The sequence below is a fragment of the Rana temporaria genome, chromosome 5 (genome assembly GCF_905171775.1).
Source record: "Rana temporaria chromosome 5, aRanTem1.1, whole genome shotgun sequence".
In the NCBI taxonomy this organism is placed as follows: Eukaryota; Metazoa; Chordata; class Amphibia; order Anura; family Ranidae; genus Rana; species Rana temporaria.
In genome coordinates, this window is record NC_053493.1 from 186157046 (window position 1) to 186181865 (window position 24820).

The window sequence follows — 24820 nt, forward strand, 5'->3', positions numbered from 1 at the left end:
GCTAACTTTATCCTCTGCAAAATGTGATTTTTGCATGCATGTTCAGTTTTAATGTCTTTCCAAAGAGCTTTCCGTTTGACTGGGCCCTTACATTCAGTGACATAAATTTAAGTGCCATGAAAATGGTAATTTTGTATGCAAAAGAAAATCATAATTGTATTTATCCTGATGGTTGGAATTTATGTCCCTGTTGTATCCTGTTTTGTCCATAGGTGGTAGTTTTGTACCATTTATAAATCCAGAGAGGTTTTAGTTTCCAACTGTTCAACAAAAAAGTCAAGCTAACAATAAACTTGGTAATTTAAAAATAAGGGAGATCAAGATATACTCCCATGTACAGTTTTATGTACTTTTTTTGGGGTTAACATAGAAACAGTTTAACGGAAAAACAATAAGTCTTTGGCTTAGGGTGCCCTGAGCTGAGCTTTCCTGAGAGGCTGTTTTGCCTTCTGATTGGACAGATTTTTATATTTCAGTATGTATCATTAAGGCCCATACACACTATCAGGCTTTTTGACAACAACGGTCCGACGGACATGTTTGTTCGGACAATTTGATCGTGTGTATGCTCCATCAGACAATTAGTTTTGGGTTTTTCATCTGACAAATGTTCGCTGTGAATGCTCTCAAACTTTCCGGCAACAAATGTCCGATGGAGGGTAATCTGATCATGTGAACACTATTCCATTGGTCTAAAGTCCAAAGTACAAACAAGCCTGCTCAGAACCAATGCTAAAGATCAGCAATCAACAATAGCAGAAGTTGCCCAAAGGTTGGCGGTAAAGAGCTGAAAAACCACGTGATTTAGTGAATGTTGGCTGAAAAAGTTCTGCCGTGTATGCATACCAAGTTCACGGCCAATGCCTCTTCGGACTAAAATCCACGGAAAAGTGCAATCATGTGTATGAAGCTTTAGAGGCAGATCCATAGATAGATAATGAAGAAAGTGTGTCATTTGTGGCTAGTTTGCCATTGTTGTGGGTTTTTTCCCGGTGTGGCTTTTTCCCATGCGTTATCTTCACTTGGAGGTAATAAGCCCCATTTGTTCAAAAGTTTCAGGCCATCTTCCTTTTAATGATGGTATATTCTTTTCCATCTCTTTTCAGCATTTGTTTTGTAGGAAAACCCCACTTATAGATGAATTTGTGATTCCTAAGTATTTTAGTTATTGTATTGAGATTTTTGTGTGCTTGTATAGTTGCCTGTGAAAGATCCGAGTACAATATTATTCCTGCATATGGGTCAGGTAGTGGTGTGTTATGTCTTGCAAAATACATAAGTTGCTCCTTCACTTCGGAAAAAAACATTTTTTTTTTTGCAATCACATCTCTGGGTAACTTTTCTAATATATGTTTGGGTTTAGGTAGTCTATGTGCTCGGGTCTATCATGAGCTCCTGATGTGGGTTTTTTATGTAATAGAATAGATATCCTCTCATTTAGAAAGTGTTTTTAATCAAAAGGTTTAATATTCTCCGGAATACCTCGGAATTTTACATTGTTCCTTCTTGAACGATCTTCCAAATCAATTACCTTCAATTTGAGGTTTTTAATTTCATCTTATAATTCAAAATTTGCGTCTACCAGCTTATTGTGTGCATCCGTAAAATCGCATATTTTATTTTCCCCATACTCCACTTGTTCTAGTGTATCTATTTATTTTTTGGATTGATTTATAAAACACTTCATATGATACTGCAGTGCTCCTCTTGGAGACATTATTATGTTGAATAGTTGTGTCAGAGACATGCTGACCTGTAGTGGGTATAGCTATAAGTTGTGCATCATAGGGGTTTTGTTTCATTATAATAGCATTGTCATGTATAATAGCACTTACATTCTCCTCAGGTGAAGCGCTTTGCCTCTTCTGCTTCAGGGGGCTGCTGGTGTCATCCTGGGCATGCACATCTTTCCTTGCTAGTTCTGCCTGTGATACATTTCCTTCTGCAACATGTGTGCATCCGTAAAATCGCATATTTTATTTTCCCCATACTCCACTTGTTCTAGTGTATCTATTTATTTTTTGGATTGATTTATAAAACACTTCATATCATACTGCAGTGCTCCTCTTGGAGACATTATTATGTTGAATAGTTGTGTCAGAGACATGCTGACCTGTAGTGGGTATAGCTATAAGTTGTGCATCATAGGGGTTTTGTTTCATTATAATAGCATTGTCATGTATAATAGCACTTACATTCTCCTCAGGTGAAGCGCTTTGCCTCTTCTGCTTCAGAGGGCTGCTGGTGTCATCCTGGGCATGCACATCTTTCCTTGCTAGTTCTGCCTCTGATACATTTCCTTCTGCAACATGTTCACCTTGCTGCCTCATGCTGTGTAGAGATGAGGAGGAGCCAGGGCAATCTTGGCTAACTCCATGTGTCCCAGCCAGGCTGAAGCAATCTCCTAGTTTTCGGGGTCCCCCCACCTTCCTTTCTCTTCCTCATTCTCCCCGGGTGATCTCTGATGTCCCCTGGGCCTGTGCTCTCAGGGAAGATTTAAGTCATGGTAGGTTGCTTTATGGGAGCATTTGTAGCAGAGCTCTCTCAAGCTGCTTCCATCAGCCTCTGTAGCCGGCCCGCCCCTGCCCCCAAGAGATCATCTTTTATAGCCCCTGTAAGGGCATACTGTTTCCTGTCTTATTATGCAGATTGTTTTGTTTTATTGTTATGTTTTTTGTTATGCTTTTTGTTATGCTTTATGCTTAAAAATGGCAATAAGATAAAAAAAAAAGTGAAGTCACACTTGTGGGCTAAAAGCATGCATGCAGCTACATACTAGGAGAACAGCTGCGGAGTCGATGATAATAAAGAATATGGGTATTCTGATAGATTATAGACTTCATATTAGCTTGCAATGCCAAATTGCACCTTCTAAAACAGAGGTGCTTAACCTTTGAAGAGCGAGGAACACTTACAGCGGTAGTAAACCGCTGTGTTTTTTTTTTGTTTTTTTTTTGCAACCTGAAAGGTAAAGCCATAATGGGAAACTTCAAATTATGTGAAACTTGCCTTAGAACAAAGCCTTCCAGGGGCACCCTGTCACCGCTGGGTCTTGCACTATTTGTGTACAATTTCAGTATGACTTGCAATGACATCTGATTTATTTGTTAACCTCTTGGTAAATGACATATAAAGTTAGTAGTACCATCATCCTAAAGATCAATATGAATAGAAGTAGGGCTTAAGGGACCCCAAAGACCCAAAAGTCCAAATAGCAGAGAACTGCAAAATGGGGGCAAAAAGGACTATAGCGGTACAGCGTGAGCAGATAAACTCAGAAGAGTAATTATATAAAAATATATAAATTTATTAACATAATAGCGAAAAAGAAAATTTAATAAAATACATCAAGACAAAAAAAATACATCACAGTGAACATTTAACGAGACCAGCTAAACAGAGCACTGGGCTAGAGTGGTCCCCGAGGGTAAAGTCACGGCGAGGGCGGAGGTCACGTAGAGAGAAGTCTCAACTAGTTTTGCGACTGAGTCGCTTCGTCAGCGAATAGGGTTAAATAACAATATGCAAATACATATATGGTCCAACTAATTGCCAAAGAACAGAGTTAAATACCAATTATACTTGTACAGAAAAATAAAGTATATACATTGGGGGACAAACGCTGTGTGGCTTACCTAAAAACAAATCCCGTCAGCTCGGGCATCAAGGCCATCCATGAAAACAGTCTCCCACGGCGGCCGAGGGGGACAGATATGGAGAAAACCTGTTTGACTGGGAATATAGGGGGAAGCACTGTAAGTGGGACTGATAAATATAGCCGTATACAAAATACTGACCGTGGTAGGTGCTGAAGTGAAGAGTAAATCGTGACAGGGAAATGGTGGAATGTGAAGGTAGTGAGGAAGTGAGGGGGGGAGGGGAGGAAGGAAGGGAAAAATGGGGGGGTAGAAGAAAGAGGGGGGGGAGAAGAAAGAGGGGGGAAGGAGAAAAGCCAAAGGGGGAAAAAGAGAAGGGGGGAGCGGAAAGAAAAAAGAGAAAGGGAAACAGGCGAGCAAGATGCAGAAAAAGAGAACAATAGATGGGAAAAGAGGGAAGGGGGAGGGAGAAATGGAAGGAAAAGGGGGGGGGGAGAACATGGGGGAAGGGTGGGGGGGCAAGGGAAAGGGGAGAAGAGGGACAAAATGAAAAGGATGTACCTGTGTAAAAACAGTGACTGAAATAAGGCGAGGACTATACAAGTCTCACAAAACAGAGGCAACCTATAAAGGAGAGAAACAGGAGTAGTGAAGGAGCAATGCGAAACTAGTTGAGACTCCTCTCTACGTGATCTCTGCCCTCACTTTGACTTTCCCCTCGGGGACTACTCTAGCCCCGTGCTCTGTATGGCTGGTCAAGTTAAATGTTCACTGTGATGTATTGTTTTTGTCTTGATGTATTTTATTAAATTTTCTTTGTCGCTATTATGTTAATAAATGTATATATTTTTATATAATTACTCTTCTGACTTTATCTTCTCACACTATACCACTATAGTCCTTTTTGCTCCCCTTTTGCAGTTCTCTGCTATTTGGACTTTTGGGTCTTTGGGGTCCCTTAAGCCCTACTTCTATTCATATTGCAATGACATCTGGTAAATGAAGTTGCACAGATGTCAGCAAGGCACATTTGAAATTGCACTGATAGTTGGCTTTAACATCGCACTGAAGTAGTGTGATTTCAAAGCTGCATTGGTGCAAACCAGGGCTTTTACTGTACCTATTTAGGTAAAACTTCTTCTTTTCCTATTAGGAATAGTTACAATATAATACCAAGGAGTTTTTAATCACCGTCTCTTTTTTGTAATGGGAACATATGACTTCTTCTGCAGCTCAAAAGTAAAGGGATGGCCAACCACTGCTTTGACTATAATCCTCCTAGTGAGAATGAAGTCACCGGACAGAAAATTATCTTATACCCATGCCATGGTATGGGGCAGAATCAGGTAAGAACGTAATCTGCTTTCTTCATGCTAAACACACTATATACATGTTTAAATGCTGTTCAGCTCTATCTAGAAGTTTTAAATAAAAATGTGGGTCATATATTGTTTTTAAGAAATGTATATGTTTTGTGAACTATCACCTTGTAAGACAACCCATTCAGTTGAAAATAGACATGAAAGGCAAAACATTTGTGTATAGATATGAATCATAAATACCTTATTTTTTTATTTTTTTTTAGAAGTGATCACATTCCCTCTGTTTCCTCTGTTCTCAGCTGTGTAAGAGCTGGGGTAGGAGAAGCAACAGTACACTCTACTGATCTTCCCAGTGAAGGGGAGGGGTGTCAATGCTCCAATTGTGCTATAAGAGGTTACCACCTGCTGCCTGTGTATTGAGCCTGTTGGGGTTTATATTATTATAGGCATGGTTAATTTAATTTACTAAGCAATCACAATTATTCAGTTACACATGTAAAATAAAATAAAAACATTTGCAAAGGTAAATTAGAATAGTCAATGTTTGGGCGCTGAATGCTGTGGATCTTTGTGCTAATTCAAGTGGTACAAGTGGTTCAAGTGTCCCTTATCTAAATCCAAAAACAAAAATGTAATAAGTTGCAACTTATTTTTTCATTAGGCTATTTTCCCTTTATTTTTAATTGGCATTCTTGCATTCTTGCATTATAACACACTTCATTCCTGGGGTGGCTATACTCACTCCTCCACATGTTACAAGGACTGAAGGACGCTGTTCCGGAGGCCACCAGGGGGTGTCTCCCTGCAGCCAGCAGATTTCAGTTATTAGGCTCCACCTGATTCTGGCTGTTGGAAAGGTAAATAACCCCTCCCTTAATTAGTTCCAGTCTTTGGATGTACATCCAAAAAGTGAACATTTTATTTACAAGCTAATGGCTGCTGCTGTAGCCATCAGCCTGTGTTCTGCTTGTTCAGCTGATTCCGGATTTGAAAGTGATGTGGTGGCTGTATACCTGATGATCACTTTCACAAAGTGGGCAGTAATGTATCACCAGAGAGATACAGTATCAGTGATGGCCCGTAATGCATGCATCTGGCCCCCTAATCTACATGTGAGGTGCTGGACGCATGGGTTCCAGTGTTTTCTTTTAGAAGCATGTGATTAGAGCCAGAGGCTCTAACAGGCTTCAAAAAAGGGTGGGCTCTGAGCCCACTGAGTTGTGTGACAATAGCGAATTAATATTCGCTATTGTCTTCCTGATACTGCTCCCGGACAATCAAGAAACGGGTCCTGAGACCCGTCACCTGATTGGCCTAAAGGATAATAGGGGGAAGTCGCCGGGAGGAGGAGATACCGCCTGGAGGAAGCAATGCCTGCAACCTAGATGGGGTAAGTGCTGATGACTGACCAGGGGGGGGTCACTGTACAGTATATATGACATGTTTATAGGCCACATCCCTTTTCCTGTTTCCCAACAATAGAGCGAAAACAGATAAGGAAGTGAGAAAAAGACAAAAAGGAAAAAATAAAAATATAAAAAGAGCAAACTTTGGAGTGACCGGGGTTGTTAGTCCTTTGTTGTTGTTGCATGGAGGACTTGGTGTTAGCAGGGGCCCACAGCCCTACGGTGTCGCTTAAAGGGGTACTAGTCGATTGATATACAATACGTTTTTAGAGAATGTGCAGGACCCCTGCCTTGTTCCTCCCTCCTTGTGATGTTGATGATGTCCCCCCTCCCCCCTCCCTATTTCTTCTCTCTGTTATTTGTTTCTTGAATGTCCCTTAGTATATGTTTGTACCGACTTGTCTTAGCCCATGTTGGGCATTAATAAAAATTATATATTTAAAAAAAAAAAAAGGGCAACCTTATGAACAAGGAAAAAAAAACAATGCACTGTTTAAAATTACAGCGCAACTTGTAGTTGGCCTCTGTATATCACTATACACTATTTGTGATCATAATTGATAAGTTGTTAAAGAGGAACTGCAGTCTGCTCACATAATTTGTAATAAAAAGCATCTTTGCCATTCTGAAGCTTCTCTCCAAACACTTTGCATATGGTTTTTTATATACTGTGATTCTGTGCTTGCCAAATATGCTGCAGAAATCTCCCTCCAGGGGGTGTGTCCGGATGGCAGAGGGAGCAGACGTGCGAGACTTCAGCTCTGTCTTTCGAGTGGCATCCTGCAGGCATCCTAAGTCCGATTTGCACCGGACCAACTTTCTAAATACTCCCCACGGTATTGCGAACATTCCAGGCTGGCATCCATAGTGAAATATGGGCCACCCACGCCAGCATCCACGACGTGACAGCTGGCCCGATTCACATGGCAAGACGGCTCCAGGACACAGGCAGAGCAGCATGGCATGCTGCTGCTGTCACCCATCTCCACGCCTCACAAGAAATCACAGGCTCTGGTGAGTGATTCTGCCCCTGCTCCCCACGGTGTACAGCCAGACCCCCTGCAGTCTCAGGTCTCCCCCATAGACAGTGAGGATGGCGCAGGCCCTGATTCTCCTCCTGCTGAGCCCACCCTGGCCTCCATCATGCATGCTATACAGGACTGCAAGGCCTCTCTCACTGCACAGATTGCATCAGTCTGCATGGACTATTCTCTCCTGAAGCAAGATGTGCAAAATTTAAGGGACAGAGCTGGGGAGGCTGAAGAATATATCGGCTCCCTTGAGGATGTTGTACACCCCTTAGCTGTTACGGTGCGGGACCTAATGGGGAAAATGGTGGTCCTCCACACCAAAACCTCCGCTTTGTTGGTTTCCCTGAAAGGGCAGAGGGCTCCCACCCAGAAAAATTCCTATATAATTGGCTGAGAGACATTTTTGAGACTGACGCACCATCCTTTTCACATGTCATTGAGTGTGCTCACCGCACCCCTCCGCATCCCCCACCTTCTGGAGCACCCCCATGATCCATTATAGCAAGGATCCTCAACTTCCAAGACAAAGTTGCTATTCTGCACCTGGCCCTGAAGAAGGGTCCACTTAAATACAATGGCAACACCATCTCAGTGTACCCCGATTTTTCAGCAGATGTCCAGCGACAACGCACCTCCTTTGCGTCAGTGAAGGCCCGCCCACGTATGGAGGTCCTTTCCTACGCCATGCTTTTTCCCGCCAAGCTGCGCATCATTTATGAGGGTAAAGTGCACTTCTACAACAACCCCAAGGAGGCTATGGCCTGGCTCAGTGATCGATACAGAGTTCTTCCTAGGCACAGGGCTGCCTAATACCTGTGGTCCTAGGCCCCTGCATTCTACCTCTGTTTGCCTTGACCTGATTATGGATATGTCCATCCTTCCATTTTGGAGAACTCGTTTACTTTGACTGCACTGTCGGATGCGGATTTTGATGATATAGGATTTATACTGCTCCGAATACGTCCCCTTAGGAGCGCGTGAATGTATGGTACGCCTCCCTGCAATAGGCCTGAGAACTATTACCCTGCCATCTTTAATCCTAATAGACTGAACTTCCTCCTTATTAACAGGCCTATCCTCCTACAACTTCTGCCAGTTGTTTACTCTGCAATCTACTGCATCTGTTGTTGGAAAGTGATGCTCTTCACCCCTACAATACTGCACGGGAGTCACCCATACCAGTTAATGGCAAGGCCACAGTACAGCTCTCCCTCAGTTAAAGGAGGGGGGTTTTCGTTTTACAGTACAGGGATCCAAGGCTCACTATGTTGGGGTTGGCCGAGCGAGGAGGGGGGCAAGGGATTTTATCTAGACTTTCTGGGACTTTGTTGGTGTTCCTTTTTGCACTTTTTGACTCCTATATTTTTTCTCAGGTTGCTGCCTATGGTGGACTATTAATGTTTTTTATTTCATTGCTGGCTCATGATGTCCTGATGGCGGATCCACGCACTTTTTTAGTCATGTGCATGTATCTTCAGGTGGCGCGGCCTGTCTGGTCATTTTATATTCTTGTATGCATGTTACTTTGTGCTTATTTACTACTGCATGTTTTACAATGGCAAAGCCCCTAAGGATAGTCTGCTGGAATACTAGAGGTCTAAATTCACCCCAGAAGAGATCTCTGGTCTTTTTTAGTATTAAAAGAAATGTTGCCAGCACATCATCTGCCTCCAAGAGACTCGCCTTACAGGCTCTAAAACAAGGCCCTAAAACGGCCGTAGTTGTCGAACTCCTATCATGCCACTCATACTAATTAATCCAGGGGGGTTTCCATCTTTCTAGCCAAATCTCTCCTGGCTGAGACGATACAAATTAAAACCGACCCTGATGGGCGGTTTATTGTTCTTACTTTGCAAATTTCTACTGTGACCTTTACCCTGGTGAACATTGATGTGCCCCCCCCCCCCTTTTTCGGTGGAGGTACTCACTAAGACTGTCACTTCAGCTGATGGCTAGACCCCCTGGCCCCTTACTTTATATGGGGGACTTTAATGCTATATTGGATCCAAGGACAGGACAGGCATCACAAATTATTGGAGGGATAATCTGGGAAAAGTAGACCCTTCCACTGAATGGGACGCGTTTAAGACAACTCTGAGGGGCACTTTCATGTCCATCACAGGGGTCTTGCGCAAAAATAACCGGATGCTTACAGAAGAACTTGAGACTGTTATGGTACATGCTGAGTCTGCCTATGCCTCTAACCCTGCCTCCGACACGAGAGAGGCATGGTAGGGAGTATGAACTCCGTCTGTTAGATCTCACGCAAAAACGCATGTTGCATGCCACACAAAAATGATTTGAACATGGTAATAAAGCTGGACGTCTCTTGGCATATCTCACTAGACCTGACCATTCTTCCATTTCCATCCCACGTATCCTTACTGCTCAAGGCCCCATCAGTGACAGCCCAGGGGATATCCTAGACTCATTTTTATGCTTTTACAAAGACCTGTATACCTCTAGGGTTGACTACAATGACTCACAATTGAATGACTACTTGGCTGACATATCTCTCCCCTCCTTGTCAACAGAGGGGCGTGATGTGCTGGATGCACCTATCTTGGTTGAGGAAATGGCTGCAGCCATTTCACAAATGCCTGCACATAAGGGCTTAGACGGTTTCCCGACTGAATTGTACTCACAATTTAAACACCTTTTGTGCCCCTTTCTTTTGCGAACCTATAACAAAGCTCTAGGGATCCTCCTCCCAACGGTGCAAGATTCTTTGATTGTACTTCTATTAAAACCCCGTAAGGACCCACTTAAATGCAAATCTTACCGTTCAATTTCTCTTATTAATGTGGACGTTAAGATTCTGGCCAAAATATTGGCAAAACATTTGAACACTGTAGTCACGTCCTTGGTCATTATTGACCAAGGGGGCTTTATCCCCGGCAGGTCCACCAGAATGAATATCCGCAGGCTGTTTCACAACCTGCAATATCCACATGACTGTCCTCCCACTCGTGCTATTGTGTCTTTGGACACTTGCAAGGCATTCGACAGTGTGGAATGGCCATATCTGTTTTGGGTCTTACTGATGTATGGCTTTGGCCCCCTTGTTGTAGCATGGATAAAACTCCTTTTATACCTCCCAATTTTATTCAGGAAAGCTTTAGGTGCACACTGTGCAAAGGACACTAAAACTGAATACTGGAGGTCCCTGCCTGTATTTGTATGAGAACACCAGCAATTGTATTCAGATATGCTTTAGGTGCACACTGTGCAAAGGACACAGTACACTAAGTGAACATACTGCAGCTAGCACAATCACCTGCCTGCCTGTCAGTATATTATGAAGAGAATTACAGTGACGGATCTAGTTAAACTGAATACAGTGTAAAAATATATATGCAACACCTGGGATGCATATACAGTCATGGCCGAAATTGTTGGCACCCCAGAATTTTTTTCCAGAAAATCAAGTATTTCTCACAGAAAAGTATTGCAGTAACACATGTTTTGCTATACACATGTTTATTCCCTTTGTGTGTATTGGAACAAAACAAAAAAACTAATTGGACATAATGTCACACAAAACTCCAAAAATGAGCTGGTCAAAATTCTTGGTACCCTTTCAAAATTGTGGATAAATAAGATTGTTTCAAGCAGATAAAAAGGAGAGAAGATCACTTAGTCTTTGCATTGTGTATCTGTGTGTACCACACTAAGCATGGACAACAGAAAGAGTAGAAGAGAACTGTCGGAGGACTTGAGAACCAAAATTGTGGAAAAATATCAACAATCTCAAGGTAACAAGTCCATCTCCAGAGATCTAGATTTGCCCTTGTCCACAGTGTGCAACATTATCAAGAAGTTTGCAACCCATGGCATTGTAGCTAATCTCTCTGGGCGTGGACAGAAGAGAAAAATTGATGAAAGGTTGCAACGCAGGATAGTCCGGATGGTGGATAAGCAGCCCCAAACAAGTTTCAAAGAAATTCAAGCTGTCCTGCAGGCTCAGGGAGCATCAATGTCGGTGCCAACTATCCGTCGACATTTAAATTAAATGAAACGCTATGGCAGGAGACTCAGGAGGACCCCACTGCTGACACAGAGACATAAAAAAGCAAGACTACAGTTCACCAAAATGTACTTGAGTAAGCCAAAATCCTTCTGGGAAAACGTCTTGTGGACGGATGAGACCAAGATAGAGCTTTATGGTAAAGCACATCATTCTACTGTTTACAGAAAAAGGAATGAGGCCTACAAAGAAAAGAACACTGTACCTACAGTAAAATATGGTGGAGGTTCAATGCTGTATTAGGGTAATTTTGCTGCCTCTGGCACTGGGTGCCTTGAATGTGTGCAAGGCATCTTGTACATGCAAAAAAAAAAAAAAAAAAAACCTAGACATGAACCCTCTATCAAAAGTCCATAGATGAAGAAGTGAAAAAAGTTGGATCACAGACGTGATCAATGTGAGATGCTCCTTCACCAGTGAAGAAAAAGAGTCCTCAAAGTAAATAGTCAGATGAACCATCAATACGGAGTGACAACCAGATAGCTAGGAGGATGATGACGCGGCAACGTGCGCGACGCTGTAATATAAGGACTTCCACGCATGCGTCGAATCATTACGACGCATGCGAGGGATGGAATCGGACGGATTGATCCGGTGAGTCTGTACAGACCACCGGATCAATCCGCTGGACTGGATTCCAGCGGATAGATTTCTTAGCATGCTAAGAAATTTTGATCCGCTGGAAATCCATCGGCCCGAAAAATATCCGCGGATAAATATCCGCTGGGTTGTACACACCAGCAGATCTATCCGCTGAAACTGATCCACGGATAAATTCCAGCGGATAGATCCTCTCGTGTGTACGGGGCCTTAAAGAAAGACCTTTCATAGTGAGCTTGTATATGCTGGAATGGATACTCATGGGATTTTGAGTTCTCAGCTCTGCTGGGTGAGATCAGCCATGTCTGCTGGAGGCTGGATTAGATGTTTTATTTTTTTTTGTGAATGTTTTGTTTTTTGTAAATTAGTTTGTGTAAGAGTAGGTGGGATGTTTGTTACATTATCTGGCATACCTATGATCATCAAAGGGAACATTCACAGATTTCTTTGACATGTAATGAACATCGATTATGTAAAAATGTAATTAAAAGCATTATTGGTAAATGTTACAATAGATCAAATAATTTTTAATATTTGTTTCTTTAGTACTATGTGCAATGTAGACAATACAAAAAAAGAAAAGTGTGTTGTAATATAGGTATATTTATATTTAATCGAATTTCACATATTTCAGCTCTTTAAGTAACTAAAGGCAAACAAATATCTTGGATATACTAGAAGATAAAGGTTGAAGTAGCAAAGTATTAAAGAGCAGAGGTATTCCTGGTTAAAAAGTGTATAATTTTTTATCTTTCTACAGTTCTTTGAATACACATCGTACAATGAAATTCGATACAACACGCGCCAGCCTGAAGGATGTGTAGCAGTAGATCAGGACTCTGATCACTTGACAATGTATTTATGTCGAGAAAATGGCCAGGCGGTGCCTGAAAACCAGAAGTTTATTTTCAGAGAGGTATGTTTTTTTGAGCCAAATTTGAAAAAGAATCTTCTACAGGCGTTTGAGCTTTTATGTTAGCCTATGTGTCCATGCACATTATAGGCAATTTCTGGAGCTATGCACAGTCCTGGTACCAAGTGATTCTGTGACCAATAATAGCGATCACATGTCAGTTGTAAACAATGGCTTGTCATTCATATCCATTGTGAACTAATATGATCTCTGTAATTAGTCACCACGATCACAGGGTACAGAGACAATCACAGAAGATCTGTACCATATGATTGCTGTGGCCAATCGGTTATCACAATAGTACACAATGTCATTCATACTGTAAAAATGATTGCTTATACAGTGGTCATCACTGTAAGAAGCAATAAAAAATAAAATACAGGGTCACTATGGTGTGAAAAAAATGGGGGAAAAAAACAATTACATTTCTTAATTTTCCAAAAAATTGTGACAAAAGATTACAACTCCAAAACAATCACCATGCCCCGTTACTACATACCTTAGGGTGTCTACTTCCCAAAAAGGTGTTATTTTGGGGGTATCTGTACTGACTTGGCATTTTAGGGTCTCCAGAATTGAGTACATCAGGATTGATCAATGCTCCAATACCAGCAGGGTAAAAAATATTTCCTGATCCCCCAAGAGGCAAACGGATTTTCTCTGGATCAACTTTACCTATAAATATTAGTATCCAGATATGTTTTGTGTATCCAGGAAATAATCCAGGCCTTTCCTAGAAAAATCCACTGAGCTGGCCAGAACCAACTATTGAGGAGTCTATTACACATTTTCACACTCTTATGAAGAAGCTTTTCAGTATTTACAGATGAAATCTATTTTCCTCCATACATCCTCTATGATGAAGTGAATAACTCAACACCAAGTTCACTATATGGACCACTTATGTATTTATTATAAACAAGGTGAATTACTGTGCTGTCTGTGACACCCAAAAGGGTGTATAATAATAAGCAAATATGTGAACCCAAAGGGTGTAAGACTATATACAAATTAGTGAATATGCTGCTGCAACTCTAAAAGCCGGTTCACACTGGGGCGACTTGGGATCCGACTTGAAGTCGCCTCAAGTCGTCCCAAGTCGCGCTGTCGAGAAAAACAATGCAAGTGAATGGGAGCGGTGTTAATACACACGACTCGAGACGCTCTGACTTCAAAAGAAGTTCCTGTACTACTTCAATCCGACTTGTAGGCGATTTGTACCCATTGATTTCAATGGAAGTCGCCTCCAAGTCTGATCACTGTCTTAACTGAAGCGACTTTCCAGGAAGATAACATACATTTCTCAGGCAAACCTCTCCCTCCCTCCCCCTCCCTCCCCTAGAGCTGATTGTTGTTTGATTGGCCACTGGAAAGTCTCCTGTCCTGGAGAAGACTTCAAGTCGTGTTGTAAATCTCCCCAGATCACCCTGTGGTTCATACTCAAGTCGTGTCGGAGTCGCCTCTGAAAGTCTCGCTGGAAGTCGTGTCGCCCTAGTGTGAACCGACTCTTATGTGAGATACACACACCAGAAACATATGAACAAAAAACGAGCTGTGCTGCAAAATCAATACTGACATGTGCATCAAGTAATGCTCAATGATGATTGAAATAACACAAGAAATTCTTTCCAATGATCAATTCCCAATTGATGAATCGTGACAGATATGAAAAAATTCTTCACAGAATAGTGGAATACATAGTTCATAAAGGTTACACCAGTCTTCTAAAGAGAAATTCACAGTGACTCCAAACAATAAACACCAAAGAAAAGTGTGGCAATGAGATAGATGAAAGGTCCTCCACCTGAGATATCAATGCAGCTTACCGACAGGTTTGATCTCTTTTTAGGGAGATCGTTTCCGCATGTGGATGAAAATGAAAAAAGCTACCATAGTACCATAGTACCATAGTACCATAGTGATACTGTATAAAAATGTAATAATAAAACCAAGTATATACACTCACATGCTGACATCACCGACAACGAACGCAAAGGGTCCCGCAAGCTACGGGCGGATAGCGAGAGCCGACCGGCTCGATATTTACTTGACACACTTTTTTTATCTACTTTCACATACTTGGTTTTATTATAACATTTTTATACAGTATCACGCTATGGTAGCTTTTTTCATGGGGAAACAATAATACTGAATACATGGTTGTAACGGAATGACCCGTGACAACCAGAGACTTTTGAAGGATGGGGGGTACTCCTGTGCCAGCGTCACTAATGACTCTTGGGTCTATGGTCACCCTGTGCCCCTTTTGGGCATAGGGTGACTGAGAAATATTAATTATAAATTACAGGAGATGTGACTGATAACTGATAATTCATATTGCAGGATATCTTGAGATATTACAAATGGTTATTCTGACCCACACCAAGTCAGTGGAGTGTTTTCATTCAATGTGAGGACACATGCTTTTGAGGTGTTAATTGGGTCTGCTCCAAGACCTTTCATTATGTCTGCTAATAACACTGTTTGTGTGGGGGCGTGGCCTGACAGGCAATGGAGTAGGACGCGTGGAGACAGAGCTCCTCATGCTATAGAATCCTGGTTGACAGTTTGTGCATATATCCTGGGGCTAAAACTGAACTGATACCGGTCGGAAGGTCCGGGGAGTGGAGAGACCATGTCGCCGCCAAAGAAATTATCATCTGCGGTCGACAAGCAGGCCAAATACAGGCATGACGGCGGAGAAGACCTGGCCAAAAATGGCGCCGGCGAGGAGCAGGGAGAGGACCGCCAGGCTGCTGACACGGCGAAGGTGCTGGAAGCGATCACAGCGCTGCAGGGCACCCTGACTACCAAAATAGACGAAGTGAAAATGGACATCTCACTCATGAGACAGGATCTGGCCACAGTAAGAGACAGGGTCACAGAGGCTGAGACCCGGATCGGGACGGCAGAGGACATTCTGCACCCCTTACAGCAGGAAACGGAGGAACTAAAGCGCCAAATGCACCAGCTCCATTCTCATCAGGATGAAATGGAGAACAGACTCCGCCGCTGTAACTTGCGGTTCATTGGATTGCCGGAGAGAGCAGAGGGCAGAGAACCAGCCGACTATCTGGAAAACCTTCTGATTAATACATATGGACGGGAAGCATTCTCAGTGATGTTTGCGGTGGAGAGGGGGCACAGGATACCAGCTAAGCCCCCACCTGAAGGAGCACCCCCCCGCACGTTCATTGCAAAGTTTTTGAACTTCAGGGACAGAGACACCATTATGCGGCTCTCCAGAGAGAAGGAGAATATCAAGCTGGGAAATGGCCAGGTGGCAGTCTTCCCGGATTTTTCAAGTGAGGTACAGAAGAAAAGGGCGCAATTTCAGGAAGTGAAACGCCGACTGCGTGTGCTGCACATCAGATACTCCACGCTGTTCCCAGCCCGACTGAGAGTGGAGGAAGATGGAAAGGCCCAGTTCTTTGACACACCTGCTGCGGCCGTAGCATGGATGGATCGGAAGGGAAGACAGGAATGGTCCTGCAACTGAGTGGCCGTGAGTACTTTTACATGGGGGAGGTGGGGGGAAGGTGGCCCTATGACATCCCAGGGGGGACCCGAAGTCCTGGATCATTCTGGGGTATGACAGTGATGCTATACAGACACCCCTGGGACATGCGGTGACATGCTTTCTTTCCAACCCCCCCTCTCCCCCACAATCTGTTTTCATCCTATAATTCGTGGGAGGCCGGGCTGGAGTGGAGTTGGCCCCCCCTCGTTGCCTCTCCCCCCGGGCTCGGGGGGAGACGAATGACTTCCTTATAAGTGTGCCCCCTTTATTACTAGTTTTTACTTTAAACAACCCTTTTTTTTTATGAAGGCCTGGTCCAGGGACAGGGGCCACCGGCTTGGTGCTTAAATGGATAAACCGATAATAGCAATAGAGACGGTTTTCTTGTGCAGTTTGACGCACTAAATCCTTATGTACAGGAGGAGCCCAGGCCTGTTTTTTGCCTGGGAGTACTGTTATCCACCGCGCTAGATCCACGCCTGGATCAGTGGACAATCGTCCCCATGGAAAAGTATGATGCAACACTCCTATTCACAGAAGCAAGATATGTGCCTCCAGCTAGGTTTAAAAGCTGGATGTTTTTTTGTGACAATTTTTTTTGTTATTTTGTTCGGGAACCATATGCCTACACCAGGTTTGGGGGGTGATGGGCTGGGAGGGGGGAAGGTTGCCTATGGGCGGGGTCACCGTTGTGGCCTCCAAAGGGTAAGAATGGGTCTAATGTATTATGGAGATGTGAAGGGGTGGGTACGGGGGTGCGGGAGAGGGAATGAAGTGTGCGGGAGCCAAAAGAAGATGCAGATGGCCAGTGAAGTGTGGTATGGGCCGGGTAGGCTGAGAAATGTATATATGATGCTAACATGACTACAATTAAATTTTTTACATGGAATGTCAGAGGGGTAAGAGATAAAATTAAAAGAACGGCTGCCCTCGCATATTTGAAAGCTCAGAAAGCTAACGTGATTGCCCTAACCGAGACTCATGTTACAGGCCATCTACAGGCTGCTCTGAAGCGTCCATGGATTGGCTGGGCTTACAATAGCACGCATACCAGTTTCTCCAGGGGCGTGTCGCTGCTGGTGACTAAGGCCACCCCATTTGAGCTTGTAACACTGGAGTCAGACCAGCAGGGGAGGTATTTGTTCATAAATGCATTAATTGGTGGTGTCCCTATGGTGTTGATACTGTGTTATGTCCCCCCTCCATACAGCTCTGAAGTTGTGATTGCAGGCTTGGAATTTATGGCCAGACACCGGAATGTTCCAGCTGTGTGGATGGGGGATTTCAATATGACCATGGATCCACATATGGATCGTCCGGCCGGTGTGGGAAGGAGGGAGGGGGTCACTAGACAGACTAGGCTGAGTAGACTTTTTCAGGAATTTGCATTGGTAGATGTTTGGAGACATAGAAATCCGGAGGTCAGAGCGTATACGTGTCATTCGGCGAGTTACGCTACTATGTCACGAATAGACTACATACTGATGTCAAAACCCCTGTTGCCGAGAGTGGTGGGAGCGGGCTTTGCCCCTCGTGCCCTCTCGGATCATTCCCCGTGCTGGGTACAGATGTCCCTGCTAGGGGTTGCACCCGAGAGGATATGGAGACTCAATCCTTACTGGCTGACGGCCCTGACAGACCATGAAAGTGTGACTACAGAGCTGACGTTCTTTTTTTCGGAAGGGCAGGACGCAACCTGGGTTAATGGGCACTGGGACGCACAAAGGATCATAGACAATAGAATAAATAGGCTTAAAGCATCCTCGAGAGCAGTAGTTTACATGTCTGAGAATGTGCTGCGGGAAATGGAGGGGGACTACAATGTACAGCCATCTCTAGAAAACCTTACTAGGGTCAAGTTACAATCCCGGGTGGTATCACAACTACTTATGGAAAAAGCTAAACAGCGAGTATTTTTTGGTAAGGCCAGGGTTTATGAGCATGGAGAAAAAGCTGGGAAGATGCTGGCATATCTGGCGCATATGGAGGACAGGACCCCGGTGGTGGTATCTCTGATAGAACCGGATGGTTCGGTAGTCGCAGATCCCCCGAAGGTGGCAGATAGATTCCAAAAATGTTATGGGGACCTATATAGATCACAGTGCCACAATACGCCAATGGAAATCAGAGACTATTTGCATAGATTGTAGTTTCCCAGATTGAATTCAGAACAAGCTAAAATATTAGAGGCCCCAATCACCACGCAGGATATAGATAATGCAGTGTCGCAGCTAGCCAAATCTAAGGCACCGGGACTGGATGGCCTACCCTTGGAGTTCTATACCACGTACTCAGAGATTTTAGTCCCTAGACTTAAGGACTTGTTCCATTCCATTTTTGAACTGGGAATACTTCCCTCTTCTATGCAGGAGGCCCAGATCATCGTGCTCCCGAAGCCGGGCAAGGATCCACAATACCCAGAGTCATACAGACCGATATCTCTGTTGCCGGTGTATATTAAGATCCTGGCCAAGGTACTGGCTACTAGATTGAATGAGGTTATTCTCTCCTTGGTGCACTCGGATCAGACCGGGTTCATGCCGGAAAAGAATACAGCAATGAATATACGCAGATTATTTATGAATATTCAAGCCCAACATGACAATACGGGGACGAGAGTAGTGGTGGCGTTAGACACGGCCAAAGCCTTCGACTCTGTCGAATGGCCATACCTGTGGGAATGCTTGAGGTGTTTTGGATTTGGACCAAATTTCATTAAATGGGTACAGCTTCTATACCAGACCCCCAAGGCTAGATTTTTTGTCAATGGCTGGCTTTCGGACCAGATCTCCCTGGAGAGGGGTACGAGGCAGGGTTGCCCCCTGTCTCCACTATTATATGCCCTGGCGGTGGAACCCCTGGCTATTGCTATACGGACGTGCCCGGAGGTGACCGGACTTAGAAAAGGTGACACTTGGGAAAAGATAGGATTGTACGCTGACGATACGGTTCTCTACTTGGCGGACCAGGGCCCTTCACTGGCGGCGGCACTAAATATCATAGAGGACATAGGCAGATTCTCAGGGCTCAAAATAAACTGGGACAAATCTAAAATCCTCCCACTAGATCAGTTCCCCCCATCGAAGACTCAATCGGAGTTGCCATTACAAAGGGTGGCAGAGGTCAAATATCTTGGAGTAATGGTCACTAGAAATCTACAAGACTATGTATCCCTTAATATAGACCCTCTATTTGCGATCATCAAATCTAGAACCCAGGCATGGACGAGGCTACCTTTGGGGGTCATGGGAAGAATCAATTTAGTTAAGATGATCTTACTACCCAAAATCCTATACATGATATGGCACGCTCCCTTATATATCCCACTGAAGGTCTTCAAACAGATGGAGGCAATACTAAACTCTTTTGTATGGGGATCGGGCAGGCATAAGTTAGCATGTAATGTACTTAAGAATCCCACGTTGGAGGGGGGATGTTCCCTCCCAGACATTCAAGATTACTATGTAGCGGCACAACTATCTCATCTGTATCACTATAATAAAAATGAGTCGAGGAGATATGGGTCGATGGTTTGCAATAAACCGGGAAGTGTGTTCCACACTCCCTGCCAGGCAGTATTCAGGAGGGGACAGGGAGGATGTAAAACGCCACAGTTTGGAGCAGGAATGCTAATACATCTCCAAAAAATATGGGACATAGCCCTTAAAAAACAAAATAGATCACATACCCACTCGCATACGCCACTATGGGTTAATGGAGGTATGCCAGAACTGACCTCGGTACCGGATCCTCAGGTGTGGGCCTTGTATGGGGTGTTGTACCTTTCCCAGATCTTAACAGAAAGTGGAGTCAAGCCATTCTCAGTGGTAAGAAGGGAGTTCTCCCTCCCACAACAATTCTTATTCAGATATTTACAGCTCAGGCACGCACTTAGAAAACAAATGGCATTAGTGGCGGTGGACCTGAGTGTCCCACCTGTGCTGGATGTCATCTTCGGAGCCGACTCGACCAAACTCATATCCAACTTATACTATACTATTAGACAACGTAGGGTAAACAGGATAGTTCAGGCAGCGAGAATACAGTGGGGGCAGGATGTAGGCCCAATTGAGGCAGAGAACTGGGGGGAAATTCTGGAGGGCGTGAAGACTGCATCCCCCAAGCTTTCAGAAAGATTGACACAACTATACATAATTCACCGGGCATACCTGACGCCACTGAGATTGACAAAGTTCCAACCCACTAGGAGCCCGCTTTGCCCCATGTGTTTATTGACGGAGGGCACCTTCTACCATTTGCTGTGGCAGTGCTCGGACATGCAAGCATATTGGTTACAAGTGACGCAATTCCTACATGACAATATGGGATCGCCTGTGGGAATGGACCCTAGATTGTGCCTATTGGGTCTGATACCAGATGTTGAGGTTGACAAGTACCAGACCATTTTTATACTAGAGTCACTCTTTATAGCAAGAAAAGTGGTAGCTAAGGCAGGGCTGCAAGCGACGGCCCCGTCCTTACGGGACTGGAAGAAGGAAATAAATGCTGTACTGCCTTATAGAAAAATGATATATATGCATAGGGGCCGCCCACAAAAATTCTCTAATGTCTGGGACCGGTGGCTGGAAGATGGGGAAATGTGTACTGTATAATCCACGAGGGATAAGGGGGAGGAGGCGGGCGGAGGGCAGGAGAATGACATCTGAATACATGGAGATTAGAATTGAGATATTCCATGAAAGACATGAACAAGCTGATTGTAATAAAGTCATATGAACCTACCTGGAATGTAATGTCAATACGAACAGCCTTGAATTCTGAACACATATGTAGTAAAACAGAAGGAAATGTAACTTCTGCAATGTATAACCTGTACACCTTGAATACATCTCAATAAACTTGATTTTTCTGGTTAAAAAAAAAAAAATAACACTGTTTGTGTTAAGATGCTATTGATGATAGATATGTTTTGTGAGTTAGCAGTCTAAGGGTCAATTGTCTCCTTTCAGGGGCAGGGAATTAGCATGTCAATTATGTTTAGTAAAGGAATGTGACTTCTCAGCTGTAGTAATTAGGTCATGTTAAATCGGTGCCAAAACATCTGACATAGAAATGTGTATTATGCAGGTGAATCACTTGGTATCGGAGTCCAGACGTCTGGGGAATAATTAACTTCTCTGAATGTCATTCTCTAAAAGAATGTGATTGAAGCCCCCCCATTGTGTGATGTGTGGGTGGAATGTGTCTTTGTTCCTTTGATTAAAAGATACAATTAAAAGTGTTCATACATTTTGAAACCAGTACCAGAGCTGTGCGAGTCTCGGTTATTCTGGGGAATGGAATGGATCGTGCCTGTCGGATTGTGGAGTGTCAGATAAGCTGACGTGGGCGATGGAATGGGATTATCATAAACGGTGGTGACCGTTACAATGATGAATGTCCTACAAGAGATACAGGAGTTCTTGCTGTTTTCCACTGAGACCTAGAGCTGGGTAATCGGCCACATGCGGAAACTATCTCCCTAAAAAGAAATCAAACCTGACGGTAAGCTGCATTGATATCCATCTCATTGCCACATTTTTCTTTGGTGTTTATTGTTTGGAGTCACCGTGAATTTCTCTTTAGAAGACGGGTGTAACCTTTATGAACTATGCATTCCACTATTCTGTGAAGAATTTTTTTCATATCTGTCACGATTCATCAATTGGGAATTGATCATTGGAAATAATTTTAATTTGGATTCTTTTCACAGTTCACAGATTATTTTTCTGATTATTCACCACTTATGTTATGTTTGGTGTTCACCATTGAGCATTTTGTTGGTGCACATGTCAGTTCTGTTATTTCAAACATCATTGAGCATTATTTGATGCACATGTCAGTATTGATGTATTGATTTTGCAGCGCAGCTCGTTTTTTGTTTACTTATGTATTTATACATGTTGATCATAAAGCCCCTTAACCACTTAAGGACCGAGCCTCTTTCTGAGATTTGGTGTTTACAAGTTAAAAAAAAATTTTTTTGCTTGAAAATTACTTAGAACCCCAAAACATTATATATATTTTTTTGAACACCCTCGAGAATAAAATGGCGGTCGTTTACAAGGAATGTAATGTAAACATCCCTTGTAATAGAAAAAAGCATGACAGGTCCTCTTAAATATGAGATCTGGGGTCACAAAGACCTCAAATCTCATATTTAGACTAAAATGCAATAAAAAATTGACATTAAAAAAAAAAAAGTCCCTTTTTAAGAGCATTGGAAGAAAGTGACGTTTTGTCATCGCTTCCGCTCTGCAATGATATGAAGACGGGTGGGGGCCATCTTCCCCTCACTCGTCTCCATGTCAGCCCAGGGACAGCATCCGATTGACTCCACCGCTGCCGACGACTCCGGTAAGCGGATAAAAGTGTTCTTGGAGCGAATGTGCCGCAGAGACCACTTTTATCTGAAAGCGGACCACCCGCTCTTGAAGAGGGTATCGGGGTTATGGTAGCTAGCTGCTACCATAACAACGGTATTCCTCTTCAAAGTAGCAACGTATTCCTGCGGCGGGTGGTCGGTAAGTGGTTAATCTCCTCTTCTCAAGAGAGACTATATTCATTTCAGCGAATTGTTCCTCATAGCTGAGCTCCTCCATGCCTCTTATCAGTTTGGGTGCTCTTCTCTGCAGTGTCTCCAGTTCCCCGATATCCTTTTAATAAACTGGAGCCCAAAACTAAACTGTATAATTAGGATGAGGTCTTACTAATGATTTGTACAGGGGCAAAATGATATCTCTCTGCAGTCCATGCTTCTTTAAATACAAGAAAGGATGTACCATAACATGCAGATCCTTCTCCACCATTGACTCCCCCAGCTGTTTTCCTGCTAGGATGTAAGATTGTAAGATGCATGCTTGTTTCTTGCCCCCAAGTGCATAACTTTACATTTATCAACATAGAACCTCATTTTCCACACAGTTGCCCAGTTGCACAACAGTGCATTGAGGTCCGCTTGTAAATTGGAGACATCCTGTAAGGATGTTACTTCGCTGCATCCACAAACAATGAAATGGTACTTTTAATCTCAGACCCTATATTATTTATAAATATGGTATATTAACCACTTTGTGCCCAAGGACATCATATGACATCCTGGACTTTCAGTGGGGATATCTGAATGATGCCTGCAGCTACAGGCATCATTCAGATATCCATCTTTTCAGCCGGTGATTCTGTGCACCATAAGCATGATCATAGCGGTAGTTCCACTGCTTGATCGTTCTTATAGGCGACGGGAGGGGATGTCCCCCCCCTCCATCCGGTGCTTCTCCGGGCTCTCCCGTGCCAATGGGAAGCATGGTCACCAGTCATCTCTATGACCGTTGGCAGCCCGGACGCGACGTAATGACATCACGTCCGGCTTCCCGGAAGTAAACAAAGCCGCAATCACAGCTGTCGGCATTAGATCGGTGAATTTATTTTCACGATTTCATGCTTTCCAGCCTGGAGGAGAGATGTGGGGTCTTATTGACCCTGCATCTCTCCATGAAGAGTACCTGTCACAAACAATTCCTATTACAAGGGATGTTTACATTCCTTGAAATAGGAATAAAAGTGATGAAAAAAATAAAAAAAGTAAAAAACAAAACGAAAAATAATATATAAAAAAAAAAACGCCCCTGTCCCCAGTAGCTTGCGCTCAGAAGCGAACACACACATAAGTCCAGCCCACATATGTGGGGTATTGCCACATACGTAAGAGCACCAGCAACAATTTTAGCACTAGACCTCCTCTGTAACTCTAAACTGGTAACCTGTAAAAAAAAAAAAAAAAAATCAAGCATCGCCTATGGAGATTTTTAAGTACTGAAGTTTGGCGCCATTCCATGAGTGTGCGCAATTTTAAAGCGTGACATGTTGGGTTTCTCTTTACTCGGCGTAACATAATCTTTCACATTATACAAAAAATTTGGGCTTACTTTACTGTTTTGTTGTTGTTTTTTTTTTTTAATTCATGAAAAAAAAAGACGTTTGAAAAATTATTGTGCAAGTACCATGCAAGATAAAAAGTTGCAATGACCTCCATTTTATTCCCTAGGGTGTCTGCTAAAAAAACATATATCGTTTTTGTGGGTTCTGAGTAATTTTCTAGCAAAAAAAATATGATTTTTGCATGTAGGAGAGGAGTGCAACAATAGGCCCGTTAAGGAAGTGGTTAAAAAGTAATGGTCCCAACACTGAACCTTGGGATACACTCAGTGCAGGGTGTTCACTGCACACAGGCACCCAAAGGGGGGGGCCCACTGTGACCCACCCTGAAGACATGGATGATCGGTGCGGCAGGGGACAGATGCAAGCACCAATTTCCCTTTATAGCTTTTCAGACAGCCGCTTCTCCTCCTCTCACTCCTACGGCTGTCAGCTAAAGTGCCATACAGGGAGATTAGTGCTCTCTGTTC

The 24820-nt window shown here is 43.4% G+C and overlaps 1 protein-coding gene across 2 annotated transcripts in view; it reads left to right on the forward strand.

Moving 5' to 3' along the window:
• Positions 1-24820, forward strand: part of LOC120940528 (polypeptide N-acetylgalactosaminyltransferase 12-like) — a 276779-nt gene that overhangs the window by 241236 nt on the left and 10723 nt on the right. The window contains exons 8-9 of one of the 2 annotated variants that reach the window (XM_040353446.1): positions 4829-4942; positions 12743-12898. In XM_040353446.1, the coding sequence (XP_040209380.1) occupies positions 4829-4942; positions 12743-12898 (270 nt within the window). The remainder of the gene's footprint in view (positions 1-4828; positions 4943-12742; positions 12899-24820) is intronic. The other variant, XM_040353447.1, reaches the window with a different exon arrangement.